At 49.2% G+C, this 14,367-nt stretch overlaps 1 protein-coding gene across 3 annotated transcripts in view; it reads left to right on the top strand.

Moving 5' to 3' along the window:
• Window positions 1-14,367, top strand: part of DCTN5 (dynactin subunit 5) — a 53,994-nt gene that overhangs the window by 32,528 nt on the left and 7,099 nt on the right. For all 3 annotated transcript variants that reach the window (XM_063934736.1, XM_063934737.1, XM_063934735.1), the window contains exon 5: window positions 6,385-6,487. In XM_063934736.1, the coding sequence (XP_063790806.1) occupies window positions 6,385-6,487 (103 nt within the window). The remainder of the gene's footprint in view (window positions 1-6,384; window positions 6,488-14,367) is intronic.

Here is a 14,367-nt window from a genome sequence, read left to right as displayed (position 1 = left end):
GGGCGGAAAATCATGTGATAGCACTGTCAGCAGTGTTCATTCCGGGAGTGGACAACTGGGAAGCAGACTTCCTCAGCAGACACGACCTCCACCCGGGGAAGTGGGGACTTCACCCAGAAGTCTTCCAAGTAATTGTAAACCGTTGGGAAGAACCAATGGTGGACATGATGGCGTCCCGTCTCAACAAAAAACTGGACAGATATTGCGCCAGGTCAAGGGACCCTCAGGCAATAGCGGTGGACGCTCTGGTAACACCATGGGTGTACCAGTCGGTATATGTGTTCCCTCCTCTGCCTCTCATACCCAAAGTACTGAGGATCATAAGAAGGAGAGGAGTAAGAACTATACTCGTGGCTCCGGATTGGCCAAGAAGAACTTGGTACCCGGAACTGCAAGAGATGCTCACGGAGGAACCGTGGCCTCTACCTCTAAGAAGGGACCTGCTTCAGCAGGGACCTTGTCTGTTCCAAGACTTACAGCGGCTGCGTTTGACGGCATGGCGGTTGAACGCCGGATCCTGAAGGACAAAAGGCATTCCAGATGAAGTCATCCCTACCCTGATAAAAGTCAGGAAGGATGTAACTGCAAAACATTATCACCGCATTTGGCGGAAGTATGTTGCGTGGTGTGAGGCCAAGAAGGCCCCTACGGAGGAATTTAAACTGGGTCGGTTCCTACATTTCCTGCAAGCAGGACTGTCTATGGGCCTCAAATTGGGATCCATTAAGGTTCAGATTTCGGCCCTGTCGATCTTCTTCCAGAAAGAACTGGCTTCGATGCCTGAAGTCCAGACGTTTGTCAAGGGGGTACTGCATATACAGCCTCCTTTTGTGCCTCCAGTGGCACCTTGGGATCTCAATGTAGTTTTGGGGAACCTAAAATCACATTGGTTTGAGCCACTCACCACTGTGGACTTTAAATATCTCACATGGAAAGTGGTAATACTGTTAGCCCTGGCTTCAGCCAGGCGTGTATCAGAATTGGCGGCTTTATCTTATAAAAGCCCTTACCTGATTTTTCATTCAGACAGGGCAGAATTGAGGACTCGCCCTCAATTTCTCCCTAAGGTGGTTTCTGCGTTTCACATGAACCAACCTATTGTGGTACCTGCGGCTACTAGAGACTTGGAGGACTCCAAGTTACTGGACGTAGTCAGGGCCCTGAAAATATATGTTTCCAGGACGGCTGGAGTCAGGAAATCTGACTCGCTGTTTATCCTGTATGCACCCAACAAGCTGGGTGCTCCTGCTTCTAAGCAGACTATTGCTCGTTGGATTTGTAGTACAATTCAGCTTGCACATTCTGTGGCAGGCCTGCCACAGCCAAAATCTGTAAAAGCCCATTCCACAAGGAAGGTGGGCTCATCTTGGGCGGCTGCCCGAGGGGTCTCGGCTTTACAACTTTGCCGAGCAGCTACTTGGTCAGGGGCAAACACGTTTGCAAAATTTTACAAATTCGATACCCTGGCTGAGGAGGACCTGGAGTTCTCTCATTCGGTGCTGCAGAGTCATCCGCACTCTCCCGCCCGTTTGGGAGCTTTGGTATAATCCCCATGGTCCTTAAGGAAGTCCCAGCATCCACTAGGACGTCAGAGAAAATAAGAATTTACTTACCGATAATTCTATTTCTCGTAGTCCGTAGTGGATGCTGGGCGCCCATCCCAAGTGCGGATTGTCTGCAATACTTGTATATAGTTATTGTTACAAAAAAATCGGGTTGTTTATTGTTGTGAGCCATCTTTTCAGAGGCTCCTAAGTTTATCATACTGTTAACTGGGTTCAGATCACAGGTTGTACGGTGTGATTGGTGTGGCTGGTATGAGTCTTACCCGGGATTCAAAATCCTTCCTTATTATGTACGCTCGTCCGGGCACAGTATCCTAACTGAGGCTTGGAGGAGGGTCATAGGGGGAGGAGCCAGTGCACACCAGCTAGTCCTAAAGCTTTTACTTTGTGCCCAGTCTCCTGCGGAGCCGCTATTCCCCATGGTCCTTAAGGAAGTCCCAGCATCCACTACGGACTACGAGAAATAGAATTATCGGTAAGTAAATTCTTATTTATGTGGGGTGTGAAAAAACTACCCGTAGTTTTTCCCGAATCAGATGAATTAAATGAGGTGTGTGATGAAGCGTGGGTTTCCCCCGATAAAAAACTGCTAATTTCTAAAAAGTTATTGGCATTATACCCTTTCCCGCCAGAGGTTAGGGCGCGTTGGGAAACACCCCCTAGCGTAGATAAGGCGCTCACACGCTTATCAAAACAAGTGGCGTTACCGTCCCCAGATACGGCCGCCCTCAAGGAACCAGCTGATAGAAAGCTGGAAAATATCCTTAAAAGTATATACACACATACTGGTATTATACTGCGACCAGCAATCGCCTCAGCCTGGATGTGCAGTGCTGGGGTGGCTTGGTCGGATTCCCTGACTGAAAATATTGATACCCTAGACAGGGACAATATATTATTGACTATAGAGCATTTAAAGGATGCATTTCTATATATGCGAGATGCACAGAGGGATATTTGCACTCTGGCATCAAGAGTAAGTGCGATGTCCATTTCTGCCAGAAGAGGATTATGGACACGACAGTGGTCAGGTGATGCGGATTCCAAACGGCATATGGAAGTATTGCCGTATAAAGGGGAGGAGTTATTTGGGGTCGGTCTATCGGACCTGGTGGCCACGGCAACGGCTGGAAAATCCACCTTTTTACCCCAAGTCACCTCGCAGCAGAAAAAGATACCGTCTTTTCAGGCTCAGTCCTTTCGTCCCCATAAGGGCAAGCGGGCAAAAGGCCACTCATATCTGCCCCGGGGCAGAGGAAGGGGAAAAAGACTGCAGCAGACAGCCTCTTCCCACGAACAGAAGCCCTCCCCCGCTTTTGCCAAGTCCTCAGCATGACGCTGGGGCCTTACAAGCGGACTCAGGCACGGTGGGGGCCCGTCTCAAGAATTTCAGCGCGCAGTGGGCTCACTCGCAAGTGGACCCCTGGATCCTGCAGGTAGTATCTCAGGGGTACAAATTGGAATTCGAGACGTCTCCCCCTCGCCGGTTCCTGAAGTCTGCTTTACCAACGTCTCCCCCCGACAGGGAGGCGGTATTGGAAGCCATTCACAAGCTGTATTCCCAGCAGGTGATAATCAAGGTACCCCTCCTACAACAGGGAAAGGGGTATTATTCCACGCTGTTTGTGGTACCGAAGCCGGACGGCTCGGTGAGACCCATTTTAAATCTGAAATCCTTGAACACTTACATAAAAAGGTTCAAGTTCAAGATGGAGTCACTCAGAGCAGTGATAGCGAACCTGGAAGAAGGGGACTATATGGTGTCTCTGGACATCAAGGATGCTTACCTCCATGTCCCAATTTGCCCTTCTCACCAAGGGTACCTCAGGTTTGTGGTACAGAACTGTCACTATCAGTTTCAGACGCTGCCGTTTGGATTGTCCACGGCACCCCGGGTCTTTACCAAGGTAATGGCCGAAATGATGATTCTTCTTCGAAGAAAAGGCGTCTTAATTATCCCTTACTTGGACGATCTCCTGATAAGGGCAAGGTCCAGAGAACAGATAGAGGTCGGAGTTGCACTATCTCAAGTAGTACTACGACAGCACGGATGGATTCTAAATATTCCAAAATCGCAGCTGATTTCGACGACACGTCTGATGTTCCTAGGGATGATTCTGGACACAGTACAGAAAAAGGTGTTTCTCCCGGAGGAGAAAGCCAAGGAGTTATCCGACCTAGTCAGGAACCTCCTAAGACCAGGCCAAGTGTCAATACACCAATGCACAAGGGTCCTGGGAAAGATGGTGGCTTCTTACGAAGCGATTCCATTCGGCAGATTCCACGCAAGAACTTTTCAGTGGGATCTGCTGGACAAATGGTCCGGATCGCATCTTCAAATGCATCAGCGGATAACCCTGTCTCCAAGGACAAGGGTGTCTCTCCTGTGGTGGTTACAGAGTGCTCATCTCCTAGAGGGCCGCAGATTCGGCATTCAGGATTGGGTCCTGGTGACCACGGATGCCAGCCTGAGAGGCTGGGGAGCAGTCACACAGGGAAGAAATTTCCAAGGCTTGTGGTCAAGCATGGAAACGTCACTTCACATAAATATCCTGGAACTAAGGGCCATTTACAATGCCCTAAGTCAGGCAAGACCTCTGCTTCAGGGTCAGCCGGTGTTGATCCAGTCGGACAACATCACGGCAGTCGCCCACGTAAACAGACAGGGCGGCACAAGAAGCAGGAGGGCAATGATGGAAGTGGCAAGGATTCTTCGCTGGGCGGAGAATCATGTGATAGCACTGTCAGCAGTGTTCATTCCGGGAGTGGACAACTGGGAAGCAGACTTCCTCAGCAGACACGATCTTCACCCGGGGGAGTGGGGACTTCACCCAGAAGTCTTCCACATGATTGTGAACCGTTGGGAAAAACCAAAGGTGGACATGATGGCGTCCCGCCTCAACAAAAAACTGGACAGATATTGCGCCAGGTCAAGGGACCCTCAGGCAATAGCTGTGGACGCTCTGGTAACACCGTGGGTGTACCAGTCAGTGTATGTGTTCCCTCCTCTTCCTCTCATACCAAAAGTACTGAGAATCATAAGAAGGAGAGGAGTAAAGACTATACTCGTGGCTCCGGATTGGCCAAGAAGGACTTGGTACCCGGAAATTCAAGAGATGCTCACGGAAGACCCGTGGCCTCTACCTCTAAGAAAGGACCTGCTCCAGCAGGGACCATGTCTGTTCCAAGACTTACCGCGGCTGCGTTTGACGGCATGGCGGTTGAACGCCGGATCCTGAAGGAAAAAGGCATTCCGGATGAAGTCATCCCTACCCTGATCAAAGCCAGGAAGGATGTAACCGTACAACATTATCACCGTATTTGGCGTAAATATGTTGCATGGTGCGAGGCCAGGAAGGCCCCTACAGAGGAATTTCAACTGGGTCGTTTCCTGCATTTCCTGCAAACAGGACTGTCTATGGGCCTCAAATTAGGGTCCATTAAGGTTCAAATTTCGGCCCTGTCAATATTCTTCCAAAAAGAACTGGCTTCTGTTCCTGAAGTTCAGACGTTTGTCAAGGGAGTACTGCATATACAGCCTCCTTTTGTGCCTCCAGTGGCACCTTGGGATCTCAATGTAGTTTTGGGATTCCTAAAATCACATTGGTTTGAACCACTCACCACTGTGGACTTAAAATATCTCACATGGAAAGTGGTAATGCTGTTAGCCCTGGCTTCAGCCAGGCGTGTCTCAGAATTGGCGGCTTTATCCTATAAAAGCCCTTACCTAATTTTTCATACGGACAGGGCAGAATTGAGGACTCGTCCTCAATTTCTCCCTAAGGTGGTTTCAGCTTTTCACTTGAACCAGCCTATTGTGGTGCCTGCGGCTACTAGGGACTTGGAGGATTCCAAGTTGCTGGACGTAGTCAGGGCCCTGAAAATGTATGTTTCCAGGACGGCTGGAGTCAGAAAATCTGATTCGCTGTTTATCCTGTATGCACCCAATAAGCTGGGTGCTCCTGCTTCTAAGCAGACGATTGCTCGTTGGATTTGTAGTACAATTCAGCTTGCACATTCTGTGGCAGGCCTGCCACAGCCAAAATCTGTTAAAGCCCATTCCACACGGAAAGTGGGCTCATCTTGGGCGGCTGCCCGAGGGGTCTCGGCTTTACAACTTTGCCGAGCAGCTACTTGGTCAGGGGCAAACACGTTTGCTAAATTCTACAAATTTGATACCCTGGCTGAGGAGGACCTGGAGTTCTCTCATTCGGTGCTGCAGAGTCATCCGCACTCTCCCGCCTGTTTGGGAGCTTTGGTATAATCCCCATGGTCCTTTCGGAGTCCCCAGCATCCACTAGGACGTTAGAGAAAATAAGAATTTACTTACCGATAATTCTATTTCTCATAGTCCGTAGTGGATGCTGGGCGCCCATCCCTAGTGCGGATTGTCTGCATTACTTGTACATAGTTATTGTTACAAAATCGGGTTATTGTTGTTGTGAGCGATCTTTTCAGAGGCTCCTTCTGTTATCATGCTGTTAACTGGGTTCAGATCACAAGTTGTATGGTGTGATTGGTGTGGCTGGTATGAGTCTTACCCGGGATTCAAAATCCTTCCTTATTGTGTACGCTCGTCCGGGCACAGTATCCTAACTGAGGCTTGGAGGAGGGTCATAGGGGGAGGAGCCAGTGCACACCAGGTAGTCCTAAAGCTTTTTACTTTTGTGCCCAGTCTCCTGCGGAGCCGCTATTCCCCATGGTCCTTTCGGAGTCCCCAGCATCCACTACGGACTATGAGAAATAGAATTATCGGTAAGTAAATTCTTATTTTCCTTTTATTATAGTTGCTGTTATTTCCCATTTACTCTTCTTACAGGGCCGAAGGTGCGTTCTAAAGGATTGTTGCAAGATTTTGGACAATACCGTTTTGCCCCCTGAAACAGTGGTCCCTCCATTCACCGTATTTTCCGGATGCCCTGGTAAGTCCAATTAATTAGGAAAATCAATATAGTGGACTCAACAGTCAGTTGTATAGCCCTAGGTTTCCCTGCTATATGCTAAGTCAGAGTTTCCCAAACTCTGCCATTACAGTACAGGGTTTAAGGATATCCATGCTTGAGTCCAAATTGACTGAGGTACTAGTTAAGTCGCCTGTGCTGAAGCGTGGATATCCTTAAAACCTCAACTGTAATGTTGGAGTTTGGGAAACTCCTGAGCTAAATACTTGACTTCAATTTTGGGTTGAAAGTGTTGGTGCAAGCTATAACGGGTTCTCTTTCCAAAATAAAGCATGCATTCTTTATTTTATGTATCTTTTGTAGTTTAGAAAATAAATGGATTATGAGCACCTGGTAATAATGTATAACTATTGGATATTCTAATATATTTATATTAGATGAAAAGTAAGTAATTCCTGTGTTATTTCAAACTATCCTGCCTGCCTTTATGGTACTTCTATATCCCCAAGCCACATCTAGTTTCTGGCTCTCAGATTGATTCAAAAGAAGAGGCCGATCAGTTTAGCGCATTCAGGGGTTTTATCAAGGCAAAGCAGAACGCAGTACCGATGAGATGTTTTCTCTAACGTCCTAAGTGGATGCTGGGGACTCCGTCAGGACCATGGGGATTAGCGGCTCCGCAGGAGACGGGGCACAAAAAGTAAGCTTTTAGGATCACATGGTGTGTACTGGCTCCTCCCCCTATGACCCTCCTCCAAGCCTCAGTTAGGTATTTGTGCCCGTCCGAGCAGGGTGCAATCTAGGTGGCTCTCCTAAAGAGCTGCTTAGAAAAAGTTTTTTAGGTTTTTTATTTTCAGTGAGTCCTGCTGGCAACAGGCTCACTGCATCGAGGGACTTAGGGGAGAGAATTTCAACTCACCTGCGTGCAGGATGGATTGGATTCTTAGGCTACTGGACACCATTAGCTCCAGAGGGAGTCGGAACACAGGTCTCACCCTGGGGTTCGTCCCGGAGCCGCGCCGCCGACCCCCCTTACAGATGCTGAAGATTGAAGGTCCGGAAACAGGCGGCAGAAGGCTCTTCAGTCTTCATGAAGGTAGCGCACAGCACTGCAGCTGTGCGCCATTGTTGTCACACACTTCACACCAGACGGTCACGGAGGGTGCAGGGCGCTGCTGGGGGCGCCCTGGGCAGCAATATATAATACCTTTTATGGCAAAAGAATACATCACATATAGCCATTAAGGCTATATGTATGTATTTAACCCATGCCAAATGTCTAAAACTCCGGGAGAAAAGCCCGCCGGAATAGGGGGCGGGGCTTATTCTCCTCAGCACACAGCGCCATTTTCCTGCTCAGCTCCGCTGTGAGGAAGGCTCCCAGGACTCTCCCCTGCACTGCACTACAGAAACAGGGTAAAACAGAGGGGGGGGGCATATTTTGGCGATATTTTTATATATTTAAGCGGCTATAAGGAACAACACTTATATAGGGTTGTTCCCATATATATATTATAGCGCTTGGGTGTGTGCTGGCAAACTCTCCCTCTGTCTCCCCAAAGGGCTAGTGGGGTCCTGTCTTCGATAAGAGCATTCCCTGTGTGTCTGCTGTGTGTCGGTACGTGTGTGTCGACATGTATGAGGACGATGTTGGCGTGGAGGCAGAGCAATTGCCGATAATGGTGATGTCACCCCCCCAGGGAGTCGACACCGGAATGGATGGCTTTGTTTATGGAATTACGTGATAATGTCAGCACATTACAAAAATCAGTTGACGACATGAGACGGCCGGCAAACCAGTTAGTACCTGCCCAGGCGTCTCAGACACCGTCAGGGGCTGTAAAGCGCCCTTTACCTCAGTCGGTCGACACAGACCCAGACACAGACACTGAATCTAGTGTCGACGGTGATGAAACAAACGTATTTTCAAGTAGGGCCACACGTTATATGATCACGGCAATGAAGGAGGCTTTGCATATCTCTGATACTACAAGTACCACAAAAAGGGGTATTATGTGGGGGGTGAAAAAACTACCTGTAGTTTTTCCTGAATCAGAGGAATTAAATGATGTATGTGATGAAGCGTGGGTTAACCCAGATAGAAAAATGCTAATTTCAAAAAAGTTATTAGCATTATACCCTTTCCCGCCAGAGGTTAGGGCGCGCTGGGAAACACCCCCTAGGGTGGATAAGGCGCTCACACGCTTATCAAAACAAGTGGCGTTACCGTCTCCTGATACGGCCGCCCTCAAGGATCCAGCTGATAGGAGGCTGGAAACTACCCTGAAAAGTATATACACTCATACTGGTGTTATACTGCGACCAGCCATCGCCTCAGCCTGGATGTGCAGTGCTGGGGTCGTCTGGTTGGATTCCCTGACTGCAAATATTGATACCCTGGATAGGGACAGTATTTTATTGACTATAGAGCAATTAAAGGATGCTTTCCTTTATATGCGAGATGCGCAGAGAGATATTTGCACTCTGGCATCGAGAGTAAATGCGATGTCCATATCTGCCAGAAGGAGTTTATGGACGCGACAGTGGTCAGGTGATGCGGATTCCAAACGACATATGGAAGTATTGCCGTATAAAGGGGAGGAATTATTTGGCGTCGGTCTATCGGATCTGGTGGCTACGGCAACTGCCGGAAAATCCACTTTTTTACCTCAGACCCCCTCCCAACAGAAAAAGACACCGTCTTTTCAGCCGCAGTCCTTTCGTTCCTATAAGAACAAGCGGACAAAAGGACAGTCATATCTGCCTCGGGGCAGAGGAAGGGGTAAGAGAGGGCAGCAAGCAGCCCCTGCCCAGGAACAGAAGCCCTCCCAGGGTTCTGCAAAGCCCTCAGCATGACGCTGGGGCCTTACAAGCGGACTCAGGAACGGTGGGGGGTCGACTCAAGAATTTCAGCGCACAGTGGGCTTGCTCACAGGTGGACCCCTGGATTCTACAGGTAGTATCTCAGGGTTACAGGTTGGAATTCGAGAAGTCTCCCCCTCGCCGGTTCCTAAAGTCTGCTTTGCCAACGTCTCCCTCAGACAGGGCGACGGTATTGGAAGCCATTCACAAGCTGTTTGCTCAGCAGGTGATAGTCAAGGTACCCCTCCTACAACAGGGAAAGGGGTATTACTCCACGCTATTTGTGGTACCGAAGCCGGACGGCTCGGTAAGACCTATTCTAAATCTCAAATCTTTGAACCTGTACATACAAAAATTCAAGTTCAAGATGGAGTCACTCAGAGCAGTGATAGCGAATCTGGAAGAAGGGAACTTTATGGTGTCCCTGGACATAAAGGACGCTTACCTGCATGTCCCAATTTGCCCTTCACATCAAGGGTACCTCAGGTTCGTGGTGCAAAACTGTCATTATCAGTTTCAGACGCTGCCGTTTGGATTGTCCACGGCACCTCTGGTCTTTACCAAGGTAATGGCCGAAATGATGATCCTTCTACGAAGAAGAGGCGTATTAATTATCCCTTATTTGGACGATCTCCTGATAAGGGCAAGATCCAGAGAACAGCTGGAAGACGGAGTAGCACTAACCCAACTAGTGCTGCAACAACACGGGTGGATTCTGAATTTTCCAAAATCTCAGTTGACCCCGACGACACGTCTGCTGTTCCTGGGAATGATTCTGGACACGGTTCAGAAAAAGGTGTTTCTTCCGGAGGAGAAAGCCAGGGAGCTATCCGAACTTGTCAGGAACCTCCTAAAACCAGGGACAGTGTCTGTGCATCAATGCACAAGAGTCCTGGGAAAGATGGTGGCTTCTTACGAAGCGATTCCATTCGGCAGATTCCACGCACGAACTTTTCAGTGGGATCTGCTGGACAAATGGTCCGGATCGCATCTGCAGATGCATCAGCGGATAACCTTATCGCCACGGACAAGGGTGTCTCTTCTGTGGTGGTTGCAGAGTGCTCATCTGTTAGAGGGCCGCAGATTCGGCATACAGGACTGGGTCCTGGTGACCACGGATGCCAGTCTGAGAGGCTGGGGAGCGGTCACACAAGGAAGAAACTTCCAGGGAGTATGGTCAAGCCTGGAGATGTCTCTTCACATAAATATACTGGAGCTAAGAGCGATTTACAATGCTCTAAGTCTGGCAAAACCCCTGCTTCAGGGTCAGCCGGTGTTGATCCAGTCGGACAACATCACGGCAGTCGCCCACGTAAACAGACAGGGCGGCACAAGAAGCAGGACAGCAATGGCAGAAGCTGCAAGGATTCTTCGCTGGGCGGAAGATCATGTGATAGCACTGTCAGCAGTATTCATTCCGGGAGTGGACAACTGGGAAGCAGACTTCCTCAGCAGACACGATCTACACCCGGGAGAGTGGGGACTTCATCCAGAAGTCTTCCACATGATTGTGAACCGTTGGGAAAAACCAATGGTGGATATGATGGCGTCCCGCCTCAACAAAAAACTGGACAGGTATTGCGCCAGGTCAAGAGATCCTCAGGCAATAGCTGTGGACGCTCTGGTAACACCGTGGGTGTTCCAGTCAGTGTATGTGTTCCCTCCTCTGCCTCTCATACCAAAAGTACTGAGAATTATACGGCAAAAGGGAGTAAGAACGATACTAGTGGCTCCGGATTGGCCAAGAAGAACTTGGTACCCGGAAATTCAAGAGATGCTCACGGAGGATCCGTGGCCTCTACCTCTAAGACGGGACCTGCTTCAGCAGGGACCGTGTCTATTCCAAGACTTACCGCGGCTGCGTTTGACGGCATGGCGGTTGAACGCCGAATTCTAAAGGAAAAAGGCATTCCGGAAGAGGTCATTCCTACACTGGTAAAGGCCAGGAAGGAGGTGACTGCACAACATTATCACCGCATTTGGAGGAAATATGTTGCGTGGTGTGAGGCCAGGAAGGCCCCCACGGAGGAATTTCAACTGGGTCGATTCCTACATTTCCTGCAAACAGGATTGTCTATGGGCCTCAAATTGGGGTCCATTAAGGTTCAAATTTCGGCCCTGTCGATTTTCTTCCAGAAAGAATTGGCTTCAGTTCCTGAAGTCCAGACTTTTGTTAAAGGAGTACTACATATACAGCCCCCGGTTGTGCCCCCAGTGGCACCGTGGGATCTTAATGTAGTCTTGGATTTTCTAAAATCCCATTGGTTTGAGCCGCTCAAATCGGTGGAGATGAAGTATCTTACATGGAAAGTAACCATGCTACTGGCCCTGGCTTCAGCCAGGAGAGTATCAGAATTGGCGGCTTTATCATATAAGAGCCCATATCTGATTTTCCATACGGACAGGGCAGAACTGCGGACGCGTCCTCATTTTCTGCCTAAGGTGGTGTCAGCGTTTCACCTGAACCAGCCTATTGTGGTGCCTGCGGCTACTAACGAGTTGGAGGATTCCAAGTTGTTGGACGGGGTCCGGGCATTGAAAATATATATTTCAAGAACGGCTGGAGTCAGAAAGTCTGACTCACTGCTTATATTGTATGCACCCAACAAGATGGGTGCTCCTGCTTCTAAGCAGACGATTGCTCGTTGGATTTGTAGCACAATTCAACTTGCACATTCTGTGGCAGGCTTGCCACAACCTAAATCTGTCAAGGCCCATTCCACAAGGAAAGTGGGCTCATCCTGGGCGGCTGCCCGGGGAGTCTCGGCATTACAACTCTGCCGAGCTGCTACTTGGTCAGGGGCAAACACGTTTGCAAAATTCTACAAATTTGATACCCTGGCTGAGGAGGACCTTGAGTTCTCTCATTCGGTGCTGCAGAGTCATCCGCACTCTCCCGCCCGTTTGGGAGCTTTGGTATAATCCCCATGGTCCTGACGGAGTCCCCAGCATCCACTTAGGACGTTAGAGAAAATAAGAATTTACTTACCGATAATTCTATTTCTCGTAGTCCGTAGTGGATGCTGGGCGCCCATCCCAAGTGCGGATTGTCTGCAATACTTGTACATAGTTATTGTTACAAAAAAATCGGGTTGTTATTTGTTGTGAGCCGTCTGTTCAGAGGCTCCTACGTTTGTCATACTGTTAACTGGGTTCAGATCACAAGTTATACGGTGTGATTGGTGTGGCTGGTATGAGTCTTACCCGGGGTTCAATATCCTTCCTTATTGTGTACGCTCGTCCGGGCACAGTACCTAACTGAGGCTTGGAGGAGGGTCATAGGGGGAGGAGCCAGTACACACCATGTGATCCTAAAAGCTTACTTTTTGTGCCCTGTCTCCTGCGGAGCCGCTAATCCCCATGGTCCTGACGGAGTCCCCAGCATCCACTACGGACTACGAGAAATAGAATTATCGGTAAGTAAATTCTTATTTTAACATCCCTCCCCCCTTTCCCTCCAGCAATCCCTGCATTAGCCACAGCACACCAGCCTAGTGCTGATGTCTTACCTCTACGTTATCTGCTTTGATACATACCAAGGCTCAAATAGTGCTAGTTATAGGACATTTGACACTTAGCTCTTCATACATCTCCCCCCCTGGGTTTTGAAGATTGAAAAGAACGGTCCCTTTGAAGCAACACTCTAGAGACTGGTCGTTAACAAGTATTATGACTTGTCTGATGCTACATTGCACAAACTGTATGACTTAGTGTATAGAGATGTAGATAAATATATGAAAACATATAAAATGATGCGATAACTGTACTAGACGCGGCATAACGTCAACGTTACAGTGCTTTAATAGTTGCAGAAGTTCACCAGGAATCTTCCTGATGACAGTGCACAAAAATATATATATAATTCCATGTGTGAATCTGGCACTCTGTCGGCCCCCCAGGGGGGACTATACCTGCTCCAGTGCCTTCCCCATTGTACAGCAAAGAGGAAGGGCGGCACTCGGAGACTTGAAAGCCATGCTTTTAATACATCAACATTTTGGTGATATCTCCTTTTTCTCTAACGTCCTAGTGGATGCTGGGAACTCCGTAAGGACCATGGGGAATAGCGGGCTCCGAAGGAGGCTGGGCACTCTAGGAAGATCTTAGACTACCTGGTGTGCACTGGCTCCTCCCACTATGACCCTCCTCCAAGCCTCAGTTAGATTTCGTGCCCGGCCGAGGTTGGATGCACACTAGGGGCTCTCCTGAGCTCTTAGAAAATTATAGTCTTAGAATTTGTTATTTTCAGTGAGACCTGCTGGCAACAGGCTCACTGCAGCGAGGGACTAAGGGGAGAAGAAGCGAACTCGCCTGCTTGCAGCCAGATTGGGCTTCTTAGGCTACTGGACACCATTAGCTCCAGAGGGATCGACCGCAGGCCCAGCCTTGATGTTCGGTCCCGGAGCCGCACCGCCATCCCCCTTACAGAGCCAGAAGCAGGAAGATGGTCCGGAAAATCGGCGGCATGAAGACATCCTGTCTTCACCAAGGTAGCGCACAGCACTGCAGCTGTGCGCCATTGCTCCTCATACACACTTCACACTCCGGTCACTGAGGGTGCAGGGCGCTGGGGGGGGGCGCCCTGAGGCAGCAATAAAAACACCTTGGCTGGCTAAAATACCTCAATATATAGCCCCTGGGGCTATATATGAGGTAAATACCCCTGCCAGAATCCCAAAAAAAGCGGGAGAATAGGCCGCGAAAAAGGGGCGGAGCCTATCTCCTCAGCACACTGGCGCCATTTTTCCCTCACAGCTCGGCTGGAAGGAAGCTCCCTGGCTCTTCCCTGCATTTCTACAGTACAGTAAGAGGGAAAAGAGAGGGGGGGCACTAAATTGGCACTGTATACAGTATAAGCAGCTATTAGGGACATAACTCAGTTAGTCCCTGTATATATATAGCGCTCTGGTGTGTGCTGGCATACTCTTACTCTGTCCCCCCAAAGGGCTTTTGTGGGTCCTGTCCTCTATTTGAGCATTCCCTGTGTGTGTGGAGTGTGTCGGTACGGCTGTGTCGACATGTTTGAGGAGGATAATGAT

The sequence above is a fragment of the Pseudophryne corroboree genome, chromosome 7 (assembly GCF_028390025.1).
Source record: "Pseudophryne corroboree isolate aPseCor3 chromosome 7, aPseCor3.hap2, whole genome shotgun sequence".
Lineage (NCBI taxonomy): Eukaryota > Metazoa > Chordata > Amphibia > Anura > Myobatrachidae > Pseudophryne > Pseudophryne corroboree.
This window is presented reverse-complemented; position numbering and strand designations above follow the sequence as displayed.